Source organism: Perca fluviatilis, chromosome 5 (assembly GCF_010015445.1).
Source record: "Perca fluviatilis chromosome 5, GENO_Pfluv_1.0, whole genome shotgun sequence".
Taxonomy (NCBI): domain Eukaryota; kingdom Metazoa; phylum Chordata; class Actinopteri; order Perciformes; family Percidae; genus Perca; species Perca fluviatilis.
The window spans coordinates 19,968,226-19,984,433 of NC_053116.1; the positions used below are offsets into that span (position 1 = coordinate 19,968,226).

The 16,208-nt window shown below is 39.5% G+C and overlaps 1 protein-coding gene across 1 annotated transcript; it reads left to right on the top strand.

The window, feature by feature from the left end:
• The first annotated feature begins 4,977 nt into the window (after window positions 1-4,977).
• On the top strand, window positions 4,978-7,970 carry LOC120558887 (potassium voltage-gated channel subfamily A member 10). Its single transcript, XM_039800216.1, has one exon. It carries the CDS (start codon window positions 5,084-5,086, stop codon window positions 6,791-6,793), a length of 1,710 nt encoding a protein of 569 aa, XP_039656150.1. The 5' UTR covers window positions 4,978-5,083; the 3' UTR covers window positions 6,794-7,970.
• The last annotated feature ends 8,238 nt before the right edge of the window (window positions 7,971-16,208 follow it).

The window sequence follows — 16,208 nt, forward strand, 5'->3', positions numbered from 1 at the left end:
TGTGCCAAGAAAACATCCCCCACACCATTACACCCCCACTACCAGCCTGCCCAGTGGTAACAGTGGTAACAAGGCATGACGGGTCCATGTTCTCATTCTGTTTACGCCAAATTCTGACTCTACCATCTGAATGTCTCAACAGAAATCGAGACTCATCAGACCAGGCAACATTTTTCCAGTCTTCAAATGTCCAATTTTGGTGAGCTCGTGCAAACTGTAGCCTCATTTTCCTATTTTTAGTGGAAATGAGTGCTGCTGTAGCCCATCTGCCTCAAGGTTCTTCGTGTTGTGGCTTCATAAATGCTTTGCTGCATACCTCGGTTGTAACGTGTGGTTATTTGAGTCAAAGTTGATCTTCTATCTGTTGGAATCACTCGGCCCATTCTCCTCTGACCTCTAGCATCAACAAGGCATTTTCACCCCCCAGGACTGCAGCATACTGGATGTTTTTCCTTTATCAGACCATTCTTTGTAACCCTAGAAATGGTTGTGCGTGAAAATCCCAGTAACACAGCAGATTGTGAAATACTCAGATCAGCCCGTCTGGCACCAACAACCATGCCACACTCAAAGTTGCTTAGATCACCTTTCTTTCCCAATCTGACATTCAGTTTGGAGTTCAGGAGATTGTCTAGACCTGGACCACACCCCTAAATGCATTGAAGCAACTGCCAAGTGATTGGTTGATTAGACAATTGCATTAACGAGAAATCTTACAGGTGTTCCTAATAATCTTTAAGGTGAGTGTATATTGCAGCTGTTAAAGCCCTCCTTCTTTCATATAATTTTTGAAAATCATTGCTTTGTACATTTTTTTTAACTGAATTATGTTTTGACATTGCTTTAGTTCTTGTCACAGACCATTCCACAATTTCAAACCACTGATTGTAATGCACTGACTTTTTATAGTCATGCGAACCGCTATAACCTTTCATTTAAACTTATGCCTTAAATTATAACCCCCCTCTCTATCAAAGAACTTCTGAATATTACCTGTTAGTAGTCTGTTTTTAGCTTCATACATGATTTGTGCAACTTGAAATTCAACTAGATCAATGAACTTTAAAGCTCTGGAATGTAAAAACAGTAAGTTGGTGTGATCATAGTATACTGCTTTATGAACTGTTCTTATGGCTCTTTTTTGTAGTGTGAACAGTGGTTACAGAGTGCTTTTATAGGTGTTCCCCCAGACCTCCACACAGTAATTTAAATAAGGTAAACCAGTGAAGAATATAGAATATGCAGTGATTTGTGATCCAATTCATGCTTTGCCTTAGACAGGACTGAGATACTTTGTGACACTTGAACGTGTTTTATATGAGGTTTCCAGCAGAGCTTGTGATCTATAATCACACCGAGAAATGTATTTACATATACTCTTTCAATAGTCACACTATCTATCTTAACATGCAATTGATTATTTTACTTACAATTTCCAAACAACATGATTTTGGTTTTACTCAAATTTAATGATAATTTATTACTGTCAAACCATGTTTTTAATTTACTCATTTCAGATGTGATTAACTCCAAAAGCTGCTGCAAATCCTCACCAGTACAAATAATATTTTTGTCATCTGCAAATAAGACAAATTTATAAATTCTGATGTTTTACGTAAGTCATTTATGTAGAGAATAAAAATAATTGGCCCCAACACTGACATAGACATAGAATAGAAAGACATGTTGATTAAACAGCGTTGACAAGACTCTCCACAGTAGTTGTTCACACATGCTCTAGGAATTATGCTAGTCGAGTGGCAGCTTCCTTACGTGCCTGTGTGTAAAAATATGTTTTACAGCATGAGGACAGGGAGGTATGGTGGAATGCGGTCTGAGTTTCACTCCTTGGAATTTGACATAAGATCATTTATGTCCTCTGCGGTTGCCAAAAAATACTTTAGGGGGCTTCTTAAGAGATTCAGTTATTACTTTTTTCCTGCTCTAATGATGGAAGATATTTGACTGAACCTCATGAAAATTGCATGTTCACAAGGTGTACAGCTTAGAAGGGGCTAAGAGTTGAAGGAGGTGATAATATCGGATCTGTGATTGATGACTTAAAAGTGAAAGGTAGAACACTGTGTGATCCGAGGAACGGAGCTTTAATTCCTCCTGCCCATGTCACGTTGTGTGTGTGTGTGTGTGTGTGTGTGTGTGTGTGTGTGTGTGTGTGTGTGTGTGTGTGTGTGTGTGTGTGTGTTTGGGGTGAATAAGTCAAGCATCCAGAGATCTGAGGATCTAATCGCACCGTTCCAGTCTAGAAGGCCTTGAGTACACTAAGAGATGGCTCATGGCACACATGCCAGACATACACACACACACATACATACACACACACACACACACATATATATACAGACACATACAAACACAGACACACACTTGCATACAAAAAATATCAATGATGCAATATTAAAAGATTTTCTTTTTCTGCTACTTTTTTTTCTATGACCTATGTGCATGCATGCGTGTGTTTGTGTGTGTGTGTGTGTGTGTGTGTGTGTGTGTGTGTGTGTGTGTGTGTGTGTGTGTGTGGCCTTTGGGACATCTCTAGTTTCTACTCCAGCATAAGGTTACCCATGTAGTCTGTGATAGATTAGTCATTCCGATGTCAATTGAGGAGGTAGCAGAAAGCTGAAGCAGTGGCAGAACCTGTGGAGGACCATTTTCTCCCTCTCCTATTTTTGTTGTTGTTGCATTTTACAGCATTTTGTACACACTTGGTCTGTAGATGTCATGCTAAGGAAGGTAAGATGCATAATGCTTGTTTGTTACTCTGTCTGTGAGCTTGTCTGGGCAGTTTAGTAGCTTGTTTCTTTCTATAACAGAAAGAGTGCAGGAAGCAGATTATGCATTGCAGCTTTTTAAATTAAAGTCATAAACCAGAGATCACATTTCACATGTATTGACTCAGATTTCACTCCCTTTAAAAGTGAAAGCAGAAGCTTAAACATACCACTCTCAACAGATCTTTGGCAACACTGTAATTAAAGGTAAATAGCTGAATCAGTGCGACTGTCTTGATCTGTTTTGGAAACCATTTGTCTTTTTGGAGAGTCAGAGCAGTCGTACGTCTTACCATTACTTTCAGAGACAGGCATTTAAGGGTTGGTAGTTCTTTCTGTTACATTAAGCAAAATTAAACATTGATGACATATTGATTTATTGGGAAAACATTAGGATTTGTACAAGCAGAGCAATATCATTGGCTAATTTTAAGGTATTGATCCAAGTGCTAGTGTCTTCGTCTACAGCTTCTATTTAAGGAGCATGAGAAAGTTTGGGTTGCTCATATTAGATTCTGGTTGTGGGGTTTAAGAGGAGAGGAGGATTTTGATTTGATTTAGCATTTTCCTTTTTGTATGGCATTCATCATAAAATGTTGTGCAAGTGTTGCAATCCTACACTCCAACTGATTCTGTTTCATCTTCTCATTGGAATTAGCCTTCTTCCTGTGTGCACAATCCATCATAGCTATTGTGTAATTTTACACCTTATCGTCATCTGTTTCCTCTGCTCCGGCCCTCCTTCTTGTCAGGGCTGCTCTCTCATCATCCTGTCTATCCATCCGCCTTACTATCAACTCCTATTCTCTCTCATTGTCACTTTCTTTTCCTTCTCTTGCATTCTGTCCTTTTCCCACCCAGTCCTTCCACCCACATCCGTCTTCCCAACAATTTTCATGTCATCCTCCTTATTTACTCAGCTGGCCCTATTTTCTCTCTCTCTGTCTCTCTCTCTCTCTCTCTCTCTCTCCCTCCCTCTATGTCCCAGCAGGATTGCTATCACTGGCACTGGTTTTAGATGGTGACTCATCTCTGGAGTCTTTAATTAAACATCTGCATCAGGCGTCAGCACTCAGTCACAGACACATGCACAGTAAGCACACTGCACACACACATGCACATTCAGACAAATGCATTTACACTAATCGATGCACACCTCATAGAGCAGCTTACTATTAAATGTAATCTTTATGCTGATGAAAAGTCACACTAGGGGGTGAATTTGAATGCAGATACCCATGTCAAAATAGGAGCAGAGTAGATTTCTAGAAGAAATAATGTGATACAGTCCAGTTTAAATCTGGTGGTGTCTGGAGAAAGCTTGGCCCAAGCTATCACTGTACAGCTAGTTAATAATGCACTAATGTATGCAGAGCCCGTTACCCTGCACTGTTCTCTCCTTCCACAGCCTGCTTTGAAGTCATAACAGGGTGTGTGCCTTGATTCCCTTTCCCTTGAGCAGGTGTTATGTTTGTGATGTTCATGTTCATGTGTGAGAAAGAGAAATAATGTCTGTGTGCATGTATGCCAGTGACATATTGTGTATGTACAGTACATTAGGAGTTGAAAGAGCTGGGTTCATCATTTGGGCAGAAAATATCATAAGTTTATGCCAATAATAATAATTTGACAAAGCGATAGTTTAAAATGTAACAAGTAAGCCCTCCATTATTTAATGTTTTTTTTTTAAACAGTTACATGACTCATCACTGTGCCTCCACTGTCTTTCAGTAATTGTTGGAATAAGTAGCAAGGAGTTGTCTCTCTTTCTAATCACCTCTTTCATTCCATCTTCGAGCTGCCTTGTCCTCTTCCTCTTCTTTCCTCCAACCTTTCTGTAGCTCTCTCTGTTTGAACGTCATATTGTTGTCACCTGATGATGTCAAATCGACACAAAACAAACCCTTAACCATTGACAGAAACACAATGACTCAATTTCTCTTTCTGTCACCTCTACAGGTGTTGGAGGGAATAAAACATAGAGGGCACTTACAATTTGTCCTGTGACTACAAGTGCTTTGCTGAAGACTGGATGTTCAGGTTTTCTGCTGCTGATACTGGTGACTGAGCCTCCCATCTGTCCATCTGTGTGTGTTTTGTGTGTGTGTGTGTGTGTGTGTGTGTGTGTGTGTGTGTGTGTGTGTGTGTGTGTGTGTGTGTGTGTGTGCTTGTGTGTGTGTGTGTGTGTGTGTGTGTGCGCGTGGGTGCTCCTGCGTGTGTGTGCGTGTATGTGTGTGCAAGTGTGTGTGTCTTATCCTGGGGTCCCAAGGCTTTGCACTGGCTGAACTGCAGCCATGGAGGTGGCCCTGGTAGATTTTGAGAGCCTGGATGATCTCGACGGCAGCCTTGAGGATGAGGTGGACACCTACACTGATGAGACCACAGCTCTCACGGTGGACATGTCCCCAGAGCACAGCAGCCCAGGCAGCAACCACCTTACACAAGACTCTCAGTTTTCCTCTACGCCCATGCCCTCCTGCATTTGGGAATCCACCTCATCTTCGCCCATACTAAACACACAGACACTAAGAGTGCCCCAGTCCCCAACCATGCCAACTCCAACCAGACAGGGACGCAGTAGCTGTGCCAGTATGATCTCCAACTGGAAACTGCTGCTAAACAGTGAGTGCACTAAGGAGAGTGAGACGATCTTCAGCCGCCTTGCTAAGGAGTGCTGCGAGGATCTGTTTGTAGATAAACGAGGGCTGGATGACGGAGACCAGAAAGTCATCATCAACATCGCTGGTCTTCGTTTTGAGACGCAGCTCAAAACTTTGGACCAATTTCCTGAGACGCTGCTAGGAGATCCTTTGAAGAGGATGAACTACTTTGATCCAATGAGGAACGAGTACTTCTTTGACCGGAACCGACCCAGCTTTGACGGCATCTTGTATTACTACCAGTCAGGGGGCAAGATCAGACGTCCAGCTAACGTTCCCCTAGATGTGTTTGCAGATGAAATTCTGTTCTATGAGCTTGGAAGTGAGGCCATGGAGCAGTTCAGAGAAGATGAAGGATTTATAAAGGATGTTGAGATCCCTCTACCTAATAATGATGTGTACAGGCAATTCTGGCTGCTGTTTGAGTACCCAGAGAGCTCAAACGCAGCCCGTGGTGTAGCACTGGTGTCTGTTTTTGTTATTGTCATATCCATAATTATTTTCTGCATGGAAACACTGCCAGAATTCAGAGATGACACCGACCCAATTGCGCCCACAACAGTACAGCCTTTCAACCAATCTAGATTTCACAGTTCTGTGGCTCCACCTGGCGTGAAGCCCACAACTTTCTCTGATCCCTTCTTTATTATTGAGACTGCCTGCATTGCTTGGTTCTTCTTTGAGCTGTGTGTGAGATTTGTGGTCTGTCCTAGCAAAAGGGAATTTTTTCACAACCTCATGAACATCATTGACATTATATCCATCATCCCTTATTTTGTTACCGTGGTTACAGAATTGGTCACGACACCACAAGAGAACTCAGGACAGAACATGTCTTTGGCCATTCTGCGTATCATCCGTCTGGTAAGGGTGTTTCGTATATTCAAACTCTCACGTCACTCCAAGGGGCTGCAGATCCTGGGACAGACTCTGAAGGCCAGCATGCGTGAGCTTGGCTTGCTCATCTTTTTCCTCTTTATCGGAGTCATCCTCTTCTCCAGTGCTATCTACTTTGCTGAGGTAGATGAGCCAAACACGCAGTTTGTCAGCATACCTGATGGCTTCTGGTGGGCTGTGGTTACCATGACCACAGTAGGCTACGGGGACATGTGTCCTATTACTATGGGGGGTAAAATGGTGGGCACCTTGTGTGCCATCGCAGGTGTGCTGACCATTGCTTTGCCTGTTCCCGTCATTGTTTCCAATTTCAACTACTTCTATCACAGAGAGACAGAAGCAGAGGACAAGTTGCCCTTGTCAGATGCTGTTGAGCAAGCCATGAAGGCTGAATCAGGTACCAAAGAGGGTTACAACACCTCGCTTAATAAAGCCAACGGCATCTAGCTGACTGGCAAAGGGAAATACCTGTTCAAGAACACAATTTAGAAGAAGAGACTTTGCCACAAAGCGGGAAGGAAATGTTAAAGAAAAAGAGTATGAAGGAAATGAACTGTTATGATTTCCCTCAAATAATGGTCTAATGGGTTCAATGAGATAAAGTATTTGTACATAGTGAAAAATCTGTTTTATAAGGATATACATGATCTACTGTGCTTCCCTCTTTTCTGTCTAATATGAAAATGATAATTTGAAATTAACAGACACGCTGAAGAATTTACCTGTCTTCATGTTCAGGATTGTATGTAAACATATTTCAAGTTTAGAACTCTTCTTTTAGTTGCACATACATATAAGAAAAAGTTCAGCAGTATATGTTTAAAGGATTGTTTACTGTTGGTCTTATTTTCATTGTCTTGGCCATTAATCCTATTGCTGATAACATTTTGCACACTTGCTCCACTGTTGATATTTGTGGCCACAATGACTCTTAACACAACTTTAAAGCTACATTGTGTAAGATTTTCTCCCATCTAGCGGTTAAATTGTATATGACAACCAACTGAATATTACTTTCTAGTCTGTGTTACAACCGCACATGACGTGAGTTGTCTGCCAGGGAAATCACGACACATGATTACATTTATGTTACAAGGTAGACAATCCTTTTTCATCATTGACGCGAGGAAAAGTACCATAGACATTGTTCTAGCATTATGCACAACCATGCTATAGTTAGCCAAGCAAGTAGCAACTATAAAACTTTGACTTTACACAAATAGGCTGAATTACCTGTCGAGAAGAAAGCAGGCAACTTCAGTGTCCCTTTTGAAATCCTTGCTCCTCATGAGCTCTTTCCATCTTGGAAAAGCCACTCCAATATTAACTTTGGTCTTTTTGCTTTGCCTGTCATGTTGTCGTTTTAATTCTCTTTTTAACTTCCTTGGCGACTCCATTACATGTCCTCCAGAATATGCACAATCCTCCATTTTCAACAGGCTTTCAAATCTGCCGGCAGTCGCAAGTAATCTTCTCCCCCTCCCTCCTGGCATTCGTCACAGTCAGTGCCACTGAGTGAAAAGCGCGAAAGGCAGAGGTATGTCCCTCTTTGGCTAATGTATTTTAAAAATGGAGGCGTAACATGGCGGCCGTCATTCGAGCGACTCGCTCATATGTATTCTGAATGATTCTAAATGGCAGATTCTACGCGTACGAGAATACTTTCATTAGTAGGTGGAAGTAATTACACATGAATGAGCACATATTTGCGAAAGAACAAAGGGTTTTTTGCTAAGAATCAACTCCAAAAATTACACAATGGAGCTTTAAAACAGTGTCTTCTGGGGCCATAAACCAGTCAAATTTAATGAGAGGTAAAGAGAAAAATTCCATCCCAAAATATTAATATAATTAATAATATTAAAATACCGCTAACTGTATAACAATTTGATTATTGCCTGTTTTCATCTTCAAAATGTATGCCCCGTGCCGCTGTCTGCAGATAACTCATATCATAACTGATCCGACTGTAAATGTCTTGAATTAGTAACTTTAGTATAGTTTCTAGGTCATAGCTCTGCTGTATTTATTAATTTAAAACTGTATCACTATTGTATTTATTCATCCTCTTTGGTGAGTAGCTAGGTAAGAATCCTCCACTATTGTTAGCAGTCGAACTGACTCCACACTATCTATTATTATGGAGTGCCTTAAATGATGTAATGTTTGGATACTGTTGACTTTGCCATACATAATCTTACTGTAACACCTATGTTTATCATACATCTATGCTCAGTATTTTTGATTTCAGCTTGCTTGAAAATGTAGATGTTGTAACCTCTCTCCATTAGTTTGTGAGATATTTTCCAAAATGCTGTCCAACAAAGAAATGCATTCTGACCTGAAACACCATTTAACATACTGTATACAAAGTAAAGTGGATCCCATCTGTTTATGAGGTAGATGCTATTCTGATAAACATGTTAATTTTTGTAGTGGATATATTATTGAGGAAGTAGACCTTTCAGTGACACCATGATCACTAACACTGAAAGTGAAAGAGAGAAGGAAGAAGCCAAAGATAATTGCTGAATAAATTGAATGAAGGGAAAAGCTAAGAGGCCGAGGGACATTACAGGCCAAAATGTCCCATGATCTGTCTTATTTTGGAGCTATAATTGTAAATTATGCTGTATCAGTGCAATGTCCTGGTGGTTTGTTTTCTGAGTATTTGTTTTATAACATGCTTTCCTAGTATAACAGAAATATTTTAAACGTGACGTCTTGATTGGGATCCAGGAATATGATGTTAACTCAAAATAGCTTTAGACTTCTGGTTGAGCATATGATCAAAGATTATGTGTTTTCTGTGTGTTTGACAATAAGCTCCATGGTAATGATGATTACGTGATTATGATAACATTTTATGATAAAGTCAGTGCCTCGTCTGTAAAGTCACAGAGTTCAGAGGTCATGGCTATGAGTTTATTACACCAATAAGACCATTACACTGTATTTGTATTTATATGTATAATAACATTTCAGTATACTGTTTACTGTAATGTGAGCAATAGAGTTGGGATTTTAAATCATGTCATCTCATGTTTTATGTGCACTGATGTGTTTATAGAAAGGTGTGTGTGTGTGTGTGTGTGTGTGTGTGTGTGTGTGTGTGTGTGTGTGTGTGTGTGTGTGTGTGTGTGTGTGTGTGTGTGTGTGTGTGTGTGTGTGTGTGTGTGTGTGTGAGACAGACACACAGACAGTGGAAGAGAGAGAGAGGGAGATAGCATTCTTGTATTTTCCTTCTTATCTCCATTGGTGTTCCCCATCAGGGAAGATCTCGTCATTGCTTTAAGTAACCTGTCTCTCCTTTCACTGTAATGTTAGCACACACACACACACACACACACACACACACACACACACACACACACACACACACACTCACACAAAAGATAGAGGTCACATCAACAAGGCATGTGTGGCACTGCAGCGACCGTATCATTGGAAGTCATCCAAACAACAATAGGATGCCAGTCTCTGGTCGACATAGAGGAGTCCTCTAGCTATTAATGCCAGTTAGCTTCACCTGATATCTCTCTGGACTCACCTCAACACCTTGTCTTAGGCCGAGAAAGGCTCCTAAGATAAACGTATTGATTCAGTAAATATTTATGACTTATTTATTATATAAAACAATATCTCACAGTCACCAACCAGATCCTAAAATAAGTAATTGCTTCCTTCAAATGTGATGTAGTGTGAAAATCAACATGGTACTTATTGTGTAAAAAGTGTGTCGAACTTTTTAATACCAAATAACAATGAAATAGTCTTATGCATATTCAAAATAGGTAGCTAGTGGGCAAAGTATAAGATATGTTTGTGGCACAGTGAATAGTAATCAGAGCACGACAATGGGTCTTTTCCTCTGTCGCTGATATGCAAAAGACACAAGAAAAGAGAATTGCGTGATGCATATACATATTAAAATTTTTAAGTTTATATAACCAAATATTTACTAAATTCTGTTGGTGAGAAATGGTACGGTGAGGAAATGCTTCAAAATAAAGTCACACAACAGAAAATCCATGATATTACATAAACATGATGTAAGAGACTTCATTTCCATAGATACATTCCAGGAAGCATATTTTATACCAATTTGTATGAAACCCTTCATATTTTAAAAGCCAAGCACTTATAGACTTTACAGTGCAGATCTGTGTATGTATAAGAAGTTAGTGGCTGAATAACATATGAACAGTACATTTAAATATACATAGACATAAATAACCCTAAATCTACAGTTAATATGAGCACATTTCTAAAATATCAGAGGTGATGGTATGTCTTTCCAGGTTTATGCAGAAAAATAAGCAGTACATTATTACAGGGTGTTGATATATAATACAACTATTACAGCAACTTTTGATTTGGAAGAAATGTCTAATTAGCAATGCAGATTAAGACGTACTCTCAGGCAACTTTAGAGCTGAATTTGAATTTTGTGTCACATCACAACTGTTGTTATATTATGCAGGGTTGTGAACAATAACACAGTGTTTCCAACATTTCTTCTCTCTTCATTTCAGTGAAGAGAGAAGATGAATTTTATTTGGCAACTCTCACTCCCCAAAAATGTTTTTAGCTGCTATAGTAAAAGTGGTTGCACTTCCTCCAGGAAAACCTAAACTTAACTGAACAGGAACCCTAAACTAAGAATGGATGTATAACCCAGATTATTACTACATGGCCGTAGGAAATAAAGGACATCCAAGGACAATTGGTGAAAACAGAGCTAGTGATGAAAAGAGAGAAAGGAGGGATAAATGACACTTGGGAGAAGACGGCAGCAGAGTTACAAGCAAGTGCAGGAATAGTTCACAATTGAAAAGAGCTCTTACACACATAAATCTGTGTTCACACACACACACACACACACACACACACACACTTATCAAATAATACACTTAGTAACACTGTTTAATGTTACATCTTCAAAAACTTTTTCCCTGAAAGAACTTATTTAATATTTGAGGGTCTGAGTTCAGACACACACGATCTTCACTGAACATTATATTTTCATAGTCTTTTTGTCAGTGTCAGTTATATTAGAGTTATGATGTCAGGATGTCACATCACTCTTCAGAGACTCCCCTTCCACCAGACATCATGCTACAGAAACAGTTAGTTCAAAAAAACGCTCTATCTCAGTGCTTCTCAGACCAACATTTTGATATGTCAAACAGAGGTGTAACTAATACCCTTACCAATACGGTAATTGCTGCATTGTGTTGCAATAATTGCTGGACCGGAGCCATTGTCAATGTTATTAGTTACACCTGTGCTTTAGCTTTTATGATAAGTCTAAATGTCTGCTCTCTGAAAAAGGTCTATGAATCTGATTAACCCTTGTGCATAACCCTTGTGCACCCTTTGAAAAACTTGCTCTTATGTACTTAGAGGACAAAAATGTCTGTCAAAAAACTGCCATGAAATTATACATTAATATTATTTTCCACTTTCATTAGTTAAATCTTTTAACCAACTTCAGTCTTGATCATAACTACCAAATAGTCATTCATTTTCAGCCCATTTACACATTATGTAAACACAGATTTGGGCCAAAACAGGGTTCCTCTGCTGGTCATAGTGCATACATATCCAGTTTAGTTGAAGTACATTTTCTTTATTGCATTTCATTTATTATTTAGGTGCAAACTAACTAAACAGCATTATTGACTTTTTAAAAAAAGTGTACATCTGCGTGCTGAAACTGCACAGTCGAAGATCCCTGTCAAGTGCTTAAAGATGCATGAGAGTGCTCCATCATTAACGAGATCCTTTGATGGAAAGTTCCACGCCAGAGTGAGAGATATGGGGAGCGAGTGAGAAGACAGACAGAGGAGGGCACAACAGGCAGACGACGGAGAGAGAGTTTGTGTGACACGGAGGAAAGACCTGGCACACAGTTTATTTATGTTTAAGCTAGGGCCTCCCTCCTCTGAGCGTCATGTTGAGTGTGTGTCTTTATCTATAATTAACTGCCTCTGGTGATAATAGCCCACTATCATAGTATACACACATACAGGTCAGGAAAGACCCAGATTTGAATTGCCCAGTAAACATAACACTTGGATTTGTAATTTTTTTTTTTTTTAAATGTTTTGTTTGGGTTTTTCATACAAAAACATAACACAACTAAATATTAATTATTTACTAAATGTTCACACTTCTCATTTTTACATCAAATGGGTGTTTCCTTAGCAGTGTGAAGAGCAAAAAGTAGAAAGGATGCACATTTTATTAACTGGAACATTCAAATTGAAATTTGTCAGCATTGTCATGGCAATAAATTGGCTTATCTTACATTATTGTTCAGGCTGTTCTCATTCACTGTTCGTACCTACGAATTTATGAGACTAACTCAGAATAAAACTGTGTTTCATTGCAGCCAGTCATGGGATACATTAAAGTGTTAACCTCTGACTTCTACATCATTTTAAAAAGAAAACAGCTTTACAGTGCTTCAATTATTAATCTTTTTTTGGATACTTCTTGTGCAACTACCTCTTGGACCTGCACAGATGGGGCTGTGGACTTCCTTGTCTTTGTTGGACCTCAAAAGGTTGAGCTAGGTCTCCTCTACTGCAACTCTTCAGGCTTCTCCTATTATCCTGCCTCAGGTTAATGTGCAAAAAAAATTACTTGGAAATGTGTTGTTGCATGACACAAGCCCTCCTCATCTAATCAACTGGACTCTAAATTTGGAAGACGAAAGAGGAGGAGAAGGAAAGGATTAGAAACAGAAAACTGTCAATCTGTTGCTGTTTATTAATCAGTTGGGTCACAGGGTCCTGCTGAGGGGCTAAGAATCCACGGAAGACATAGACAAACACACACACACACACACACACACACACACACACACACACACACACACACACACACATACACCAAGTTGTGCTCCCTAGTGAAACCACCATGCAACATCTGTTTAGGTCTGTTGATTGAGTGGAAAGAATTAATCTGACAGATCCGACAGATTACCTATCTTCAAGACAGACAAACAAACTCAGAGTGATAGTTGGTCACATGGGCATCTTAAGAGAATTTTCTAGAACTTGTTGAGATGTTTATATTGTTATAAAAACCACAGTTTAAACAAAACTAGAGTCTAAAGCCAGGCTAGCAGCTCTATAAATCTGCACTTTGAGTTAAATGCTAACTTGCTTACATGTTAACAATGCTAACATGTTGCTTTTTAGCAGGTTTAATTTTTCCATGTTTATATCTTAGTTTAGAACATTCCCAATACTAATTTAATAATAAATATGTAAATAATTAGCGCTACACTAAACACAAAGTACAGCTGAGACCAATAGGAATGCTATCAGTTTTGCAGGTATTTCTACATAAAAGACAAATAAACATCGTCAGCTGGTAGCGCTGAAACTTGCAGACATGGTATGGTGTGTATAGTGTACCTTAATGTCTAAAGGAGATAAAAAAGGAAGCATTGAAGCACCTTTCCTCAGCATTTAGATAATTCGACCAGCTTTTATCATGGCTGCCACTTCGATACTTCCAGGTCATTTCACTCAGTTGGGAACCTTATAAGCAAAAAAGACTGTATTTGACTGTAGCTGATGAGCCCCATCTGTTGAGTGTTTATGTGTGAGTTAAGAATGTGGGATTTTGAGAGTTAAAAGGCTTTACTTCAACAGATGGAAAAAAAAACATACTAGAGTAATTCACTGTGACGGATACCATACAAACACATACACACTTAGACATGTAATACACACAGTCAAACATGCACAAACTGAGCTAATACCGTAAGTAAGGGTTTATACAGTGTGACAGCATATCTCTAATAACTTTAACCCTCTCAAGTGTAAACCAATGGCCATACATAAACAAACATAAGCGTGCATGCAAACATATCATACTAGAGCAGGCATGTGTATGTAGACAGGTGAATTCCCCTCCCTTTTCTTTTTCATGTCTCTCACTCATGTTAAACTATAGTCGAACCCCTCCAGCCTTCTTGTCTTTTCTCTCCTCAATATTTTAAGGCATTAGTCATCTGATAGCGCATGATTTTTTTTAAACAAGCAGACCCACATACACACTCTACAAAATGTGTGATGTGTGTGTGTGCGTGTGTGTGTGTGCGTGTGTGTGGTGTGTTAAGCAAAAAAAAGAGCAAGACAGAGTCAGACAGAGACTGCATGTCAGGCTATAAAGGTTGCAACCCCTGTTCATCGTCGCAAAGGTCATCCTCTTCTCTCCACGGTGCTCCATCTCCATTATCTCCACTATGAGACAATGACACTCTATCAGTGTAAAGTCTCTCGTCGACTTCCTCACACAAAGCAACCCACACCCTTTAAATCAGACTCACCACATCACCAAAATACACTCTGTCCACCCTGTTGCCGGGAAGATTAGTGAAATGGTCATGCACTTTTAAAGTTATCATTACCAGAGAGAGACAGGGAGCAGCAGAGTGTGCTCTAATTTTAGCCATGTCAGTCATCCCCTTAAATCATTTTTTAATGGCCCTCGATAGTCCAGGAGGAGAGCGGATGAGATTAATGTTTTTTAATCAACAGAATCTTTTTATGCATATCCTGAATGTATGAACCGCTGCATGTTTCAGTTGTATAGACACCACACTGTTTTTCCTCTCTGTATTTACAAAGCCAGCTGGTTTCCGGCTGACTGGCTGGATCAGTGGCTGGTGTAGGACAGCGGCAGATGTGTTTGTTATCCGTATGATCCATCCACACTCATTATATAAGAGGATATCTCTCCGCAGGTAGCAGGCCATCTGTATGAAAAGAACACATGTTGCCATTCAGAGTATGGATTAGCTGACCAAGGGTGTGCTGTATGTGGTGTAGTTTAGGGGTTAAGACTATCATGAACTGCAATGTCCCTGGTTCAAGCCTGACTAGGGACCTGTGTTGCATCTTTCTCTTTCTAACTATTCTGTGATCTCTGTACTCTTTAATCAAGGCATAAACATGCCCCCAAAATACCTTAAAGAATACATTTACAGTCACTCTCATCTTTCAGCTAATAAAGCATTCAACTAATACAGGATTCAAAACTGAGGTGGCATTTCTAGTCTTGTTACTCATCATCTCAAAATAGTACGTATTACGATCTGCTTTTTCAATCTCAATATATCATGTGGTTTTTCAATCGATATACAGCAGTAAGAGGAGACAGTAGGTGCAGTATACAAAGTTGAATCCAAATCTAAGACTTTACATCTGAAGTCTGAAGCTGATTGTTTTCATATTTTGATGTGTACTCTACAGGCCGGGTTCGGCCGAGACATCTGGAAGACTTTTTAATATAACAGCATACGTTAAATTCCTTGTCAACCCGACTGTACTGTGCTCCACCCTTATGCTCAATGCTCCATCTTGTGGTTATTTTCTGAAATGGCATTTCAGATGTCCAAACCGTTATCGTCATTTGTGTTTTCAATCTAAAATCTGTTTGCTCATTGTAATTGGAAAATAATATGAGAAAGGAACAAGAGAAAGACAATTTAAATTAGGGACTGTGTGAAAATTATTGAGGTAAGGAGGGGGGCCGAATCTTATATTTTGCTTTTAGGGTCCTCCTCAGCATTAATATTGTCTTTGGACATTCCCCTTGAGTTAACAGTTATAACAGTTTCAACTGCAATACCCTGCCCCCAATCCCAAAATAACATATTTATGGTCAGTTAAATCCAGCCACTCCCTTTGTTTAAATAAAGTACTAAATAAAAAGTTAGTACAGCCACAAAATCAGTTACCAAAATAAATAATAATTACATCTGAAGATGCCGTAGCCTTATATTTAGGTTGTCACATGTTTTGTTGCATGTGTAACAGAACGGACTCAAACGCAGAGC

What these genes read in the sequence shown, in the direction of transcription:
- LOC120558887 (XM_039800216.1), top strand. Translation starts at nt 5,084, where the DNA reads ATGGAGGTGGCCCTGGTAGATTTTGAGAGCCTGGATGATCTCGACGGC.